Genomic DNA, 6,526 nt, shown 5'->3' on the forward strand with positions numbered 1-6,526 from the left:
GACCACGGCGGATCATATTCAGCAAGATACTGGGTTTGAAGGTAATGGGTTCTCATTTTTGGGTTCAGATATTGATTTTGTTGGTGGGTTTTTTAGGGTTTTGGAATTTGAACAATGTACGGTGTTTTATTATTGATTGGTATTGTTTTCGTGTAATTTGGGGCTGGTGGCGGAGCTATGGTGGCGGTGGTGATGGTGTTTGAGGAGTGGTTATGGTGATGGTGTGGTAGAACATAGAGAGAGAAGTGAGATGAGGCAGCTGGCGGCGATTGGGCGGAGGGTGGTGGTCCAGTGGCGGAAGAGGAGGAAGTAGGCGGAGGAGTAGACGGTTAAGAAGATGGAGAAGAAGAGTGGGAGGTATGGTGATGAAATTGGGATTTAACAGAGGAAGAAGAAGATGGAGAAACAGAAGAAGAAGAAGTTGCAGGGTAGGCAAAAAGACAAAACTACCCTCACATGCTTCTCACGTGATGGGATTTAACAGAGTTTTTCTAACCCAGTTAGCGTAAAGGACATAACTTGTAGAAAAAAAAGTTTAAAGTACACCGCCTGTAAAGAAACTTAGAAAATGACACGAACCGTAATTCGTCTTATTTTAAAGGACAAAATTTGTAATTCTGTCCAAAATAATAAAAGAAAGCAAAAGAGGAATGTATATAGATGCACTCCACTAGCTACAAGAAAACCACATTTTCATATGGATAAGTTTTAATGCATGGTGTACAAGTCATTTTAGCATGACAATGACACTCAAGACAACATGGCAAAAAAGGTGTTACCTAAAACGAAAAGATAAAAACATCAAACGTTAATGTTGGCAAACACAAATTTACTTTTTGGATTGCGTTTTATGCATGTTCTTGTAAGCGTTAAACGCAATAAAATAAAGGCAAATGAGGGCGACCACAGCTATGATCAATATGATGTTTGCTTCCTTCCATTCTTTCCTTAGGTTCCCCAACACGCCCGCTTTACATGAGTCGCAATTGTAGCACAACTGATTAGGGTCGTTGTTCCACAAGATGCAGTCCACGTCCCCCATCGGGTTTGTAGGGCTGATCCATGTTATCGGGTTCACATATTGATACCCGCACACCGTGGGAGGCTTGCAACATCCAGACTGTAAAAGTAAGCTTTGTTAGGGATGATGATTTTCACTAAATATAACTTAAATGTTGTATTAAATGAGTTTTTTAAATATTTTTATAAAATTTTATTTATCATTATTTCTATCTTATGAATCCATATAGTTATGTATATTATTAAATTAACATTTTTGTTGTATTTATCATTTATGAATCCTAGTTAATGTAATAAAATATCATGATCAGTAATAAAATACAACACTCAAATATCATTGAAGAATCTACTTTCTTATTTTTTATCTCTAGGAATAATAATTTTAAAAGATAAATTATATGAATCACATACCACTAGTTGTCCAATATTGTGATCTCACTTAAATTTTTTAAAAGTACTAATTTTGACATGAGTATATTATCTTTTTTATGAAATTTTAACATAATCCCGTTACTTATTTTGATGCATCGTTATAGATTAATGCAAGGATATAAAGTTTTACAATTACAGAATATACAGTTATGAAGTCTGTGAACAAATTTTGCCTATATATTTTATATTCACGTATCATCATAAATGTCTTGTAATATATAAAAAAATGATCACGTTGTTAAGAAAATAAAGTATGTAATAAAAGTAAACCCTTGACAAAATAAATTAAAAGCCTTGTTAGACTTTTACAATTTGTGACATTTATGATGCTACAAAGTACAAAACATAACTCAAAAGACATATATACCTGCAAAGATGAGATACGAGAAGCAAAGAACTGAGGTGCAGTGTACGAATCCCAAACCATTTTCTTACAAACCGAAGACGAAGCCAAACACGCCTTTATACTCCCCCAATTTTCAGGATCAGTAATATGATCCCGAAGCCATTCCGAGTACCCCATGTAACGGTACTCATCATACTCCCTACCAGGGACCGAGTACGCCCCAGACGGGTGGGTCACAATATATGCAAGTATGAGCAAAATGATCCCGGTCACAATCAAGGCCGCGTTACAAAACAAGTAGAAGGCCAACAACCCTTGTTGGTTACAATACGCACCTATGAACCCGGTTAAGGCTAGAACAAGGAACAAAACCCCAATGAAGACAATCGGCCAAGGGAGCGAGCGGATGCAATGGTTATCGGGTTTTGAAGCGAGCCAAATACCGGTGAAGATGATTGGGATTGAACATATAAGTGCTATAAAGTTTATGGTAGCTATAATGTTGTTACTCACTGCCATTATGTTTTGGTTTCACACAATATTGAGAGAAGATAGGTGAGGATGTAGAAGAGCATGAGTTATTGGTTTAGGGAACATATTCTATAGGCACTGACAATATAAATGGTCACTTTATTAAATGATTGGGTTTGGGTGTTACTTTTTATGATTCTTGGATGATTAGGCAGGAAAATGTTAGTGTAAATAAATGGGAAAAGAGATTCTTTTTTAGTGTATTTATATATGCAATTATTATAAAAAGATATGGTGGGGTTTTCTTTTGGTGAGTGGTGATGGAGTCAAAGAATGTGTTGTTTGCAAGATTATTTCATCGTACGATCTTTTACTAGACCAATCAATCACCATTAATATAGGAGTACCCTTTACTTGAAGGATTTGATACATTTAAATAGCGTTTGTTATGTGTAAATGACAGGAGAGATAGAATGATTCATTACGTATGAATGAAAAATGTGATGTTTGGTTGGTCAATTGAATGAAATCATCCATTACATACGGAATCTCATTCCATCAAAACCATTCATTCTCACCCCCTTCTATTTTTTTTTTCATTTCATTCCTCCCTCACCCTATTTTCTGAACACCACCACCACCTAACAACCACCACTACCATCGCCACCACCACCACCGTCGCCATCACCGCCACCGTCGCCACCAGCTCTACCACCGCCACCATCACTGTCGATGCCTGATCACCACCATCGTCGCCGCCACCCTACCATCGTCATCACTACCAATGTTACCACCCCCACCACCACAACCACCCCGCCTGACCGCCACCACCACTATTTTCGTCGGCGAAGCTACCACCACCGTCGCAATTTCAGGTTTTTTTTTTCTTTTTTTTTTGTAAAAAAGAATATATTCTGGGACATGAATATTTTTATTATTTCTATTTCATTCATACAATTTTATTTGGATACTAAACAAGACAAATGAATAGTAATGATCAATTTCATTCCCTTGTTCATTTCATTCCTTCTCTCATTCAATTCTTTCTTCATTTCATTACTTCCAACCAAACATATCCTTAAAATTTTATTAGAATTTATCCCCACTTCTATTATAATTATTATAATTAGGGGTGTAAATGAGACAAGCCAAACCTGGCTCAAGCTCGGTTTGTTTCAAAAAAAATTTCATAGCATGAGCTTGGCTAGTGAATCGTTTTTTTAGCTTGAGTTCGGTTACTATTTTATATATATTTTTTAATTGTTTTTATATATTTTAAATTACTTTTATCATAACTATATATACAGCTTTGAGAAGTATGAAGATATGAAAAATAAATACTTAGAAATTAAATAGATATAATAAATAAACAAATGAATAACTAAATCAGGAAACTTCCAAGAAGCCAATAGAACAATAAGAGTTGTACACAATAAACCTACAATTGTAGTTCACAACTTCACCTTGACATGAAGATACATTGATCAGAAAGTGACAAACTAAAAATTCTCAACATTCAAACTTGAATCATTTTCCTTTAGTCAAGATCTTCATCTGAGTCGGGATCTTCCACTTCACTTTCACTACGGGAATCATCTTTCTCTAACAAACCAGCTTTTTTACCAGACTTTGACCCCGAATGGTCTGCATGGTTGTAACGTTGAAACTTGACTCCGTCTTTCTTCTTTTCAGCATGCCTTTCTTTTCGTTTCTTTCCACTTTCATTTGTATCAGACTGCATAGTTCGCGCAGCAGCAACAAAAGCATCATTCATGGAATCATCGATCTTTTCATCTTCATCTTCATCATTACCTTTATTATCAATGAAAAACTCTAAATCATCTTCAGTTTTCCCGGCATTTGGCTTGTGGGACTGTGAGTCAAGATCCAAGCTTGACACGTAACCAACTAATCTTGCTCGGTGTTTTGAAATGAACCCATCAGTCAAATTTAAACCTTGATCCTCCAGGTCAAGCATCCACTCTGTCGAAAGAGTGTCAGTCAAACACAGTCAACAATTAAACTCTATAATGTGATTCAAAAATAGTATGATGCTTAAACTAACTATAACTATAAAATAGTACCACTTACTTAAAAATGCCATAGGTGATGATCCTTTAGGTTGACTTGCATTTCCATTAACGCCAAGCTCACTTGTCACCAATTTTGTGATAAGTGTCGGTAAATGGGAACCGGAAAATGCACTTGTGTAAGAAACGACCTCTGTATAATCTTTGTTTTTCCTACAAAAGAATATACATTCATTAGATATTCAAAATTGGAGTTTGGTTCTATATTAAAGATATCAAAAGGAAATTTATACCTCAATAACTCAATGGCTTCATGAGTAACCATAAGTCTAGCCAATATATTATTCTTTATGTGGCTCTTTTGAATATAACCTACTTTGTCCAGACGAAGGAATGAAAAGTCGAGTAATATAACATCATATAACACTTTCCTCAATAAAGATTCATCTTCGGAACTCTGTAAACCAAATCACAAGTATAATCACTAAACAAAAAACTACAAAAAGGTTACTTTTGGTTGTAACAAAGTATATTTTTAAAGAAATCGACTAACCAATAGGGACATCACAGGCAAATTCGGTTCCAGGAGCATCTTAACGAGTATATCTGAAACCATAAAAGCACAATATAAATCAAATCAATAAATCGTAAAATCATTAAATATTTGGTATCAAACATCTATTTAGCATCTATAAGGCTTTCAAATGTTGCTAACATAACAATGTGTGAAGACTGCTCACAACACATTATATAGATGATATATAATTAGTAAGAAAACAAATCCAAATTGTAAAGAAAGTTAATCGAGTATTTACCGAAAAAGTAAAAGTTATGAAACCCGGTTATGGAACAAACAGCCCAATTCCTCAACTCATTCTGCAGCTCCGGTTTCGAACTCCCGTCACTAAACTTCAAACACAATTTCAACAAAAACGCCTCCACGATCACAGCTCCAGCCAACACCCCAATATTACCACCGCTTTCCTCATTAACCCAACGCATAATCTCATCACTCAAAAGCGGAAAAAATTGCTTTGATCCATTTTCAGTCGATTCACCACGCACCCAAATCGATATCAAATCGTTTAACGGTCTGATCAACCCGGTATCCTCATCACTATTTAACCCCTCACAGCATATGTTAAAATACCCCAAAATCACATCAAGAAATGATCTAATTTCTCTCTTTGCTTTCTTTTTACTCTTTAAACCCACTTCTTTACTCTTCAAATCAAAAACCACCGTATAAAGTTTATAAATAACAGGTGCTGTTAAGGCGATAGAAACCAAAGGACTACACGAAGCCGAAAAACTTGTTACAGATTGAAAAAGATCTTTCATAGCTGATAATTGATCCAAGATATCATCTTTTTCGTAATTGCTGCACTGAAATGTTAAACCCGTTAATACCCAGATGGTTTCGAGATGTGAATTGGGTTTTGTTTGCGTCAATTCCACAAATTTTGAGGTGAAACTGGATAAATCAAGATTAGGGTTTTGTAGTGAGTCCAAGAGGCTTTGAATCGACTAATGAACTGCTAATTCGTACTCATCGCTGGTTAAATACTTCAAATTGTGTGGGTTTGTGCGGTTTTGAGATTCAATTAGAGACATTGTGTGGTCGAATTTGAGCAGAAGTTAACGCAAAACCCTAATTTGAAGATGATGAATGATAAAAGAGGACTGGGTTTAATAGTTTAATATATTATTTGAGTGTTTGTCAATATTACCCCCTAAATAATAGTTTAATGACATATAAATGCATACACTTTGTGTAGTAATGTAATGTATTGCCATATGGCCCGTATTAAAAGCCCAATGTAAGTCTTGTTCCTAAGGCCGAGTGTAATGGGCGAGGAAAGGGGCGAATTTGGGGCGATTTATGGTGGAACACCGCCCCCTGGGCGAAATTTGGGCGAAATGGGGCGGGGGCGGGATTAGTTTATCGTCTACGAGATGGAGAAATAATAATATAATAATAATGCCGTTGGGTAACGGCTAAATATATAAAAAAAATAATTTAAAAACTTAATATATATATCAAACTTTATCTAACCATTTTCACCCTATCATACACAAACTCAAACATAAAAATACCAATCATTTTTATTATTTCATACTTCTTCAAACTCAATGAGTTCCCCGGATTCCACGAACTCTGCCGAGATTTTTGATCAATTAATAAACGAGAGTCGAAGAATTCATCAGATTCACCGACAAGTGGCGG

At 35.6% G+C, this 6,526-nt stretch overlaps 2 protein-coding genes across 2 annotated transcripts; both read right to left on the minus strand.

Moving 5' to 3' along the window:
- Positions 1-640: 640 nt before the first annotated feature.
- LOC143630192 (tetraspanin-2-like) lies at positions 641-2,551 on the minus strand. The gene is made up of 2 exons (XM_077099268.1): positions 1,820-2,551; positions 641-1,120 (listed from the first exon to the last, which is right to left on the minus strand). The coding sequence occupies exons 1-2, from the start codon at positions 2,315-2,317 to the stop codon at positions 830-832; spliced, it is 789 nt and encodes a 262-aa protein (XP_076955383.1). The 5' UTR covers positions 2,318-2,551; the 3' UTR covers positions 641-829.
- Positions 2,552-3,649: 1,098 nt separating this feature from the next.
- On the minus strand, positions 3,650-6,007 carry LOC143630248 (uncharacterized). Its single transcript, XM_077099317.1, has 5 exons — positions 5,115-6,007; positions 4,853-4,905; positions 4,593-4,756; positions 4,361-4,512; positions 3,650-4,252 (listed from the first exon to the last, which is right to left on the minus strand). The coding sequence occupies exons 1-5, from the start codon at positions 5,638-5,640 to the stop codon at positions 3,807-3,809; spliced, it is 1,341 nt and encodes a 446-aa protein (XP_076955432.1). The 5' UTR covers positions 5,641-6,007; the 3' UTR covers positions 3,650-3,806.
- Between the last annotated feature and the right edge of the window lie 519 nt (positions 6,008-6,526).

Source organism: Bidens hawaiensis, unplaced genomic scaffold (assembly GCF_021521415.1).
Source record: "Bidens hawaiensis isolate Kalapana, Puna unplaced genomic scaffold, B.hawaiensis_p1.1 tig00005588_1, whole genome shotgun sequence".
Taxonomy (NCBI): domain Eukaryota; kingdom Viridiplantae; phylum Streptophyta; class Magnoliopsida; order Asterales; family Asteraceae; genus Bidens; species Bidens hawaiensis.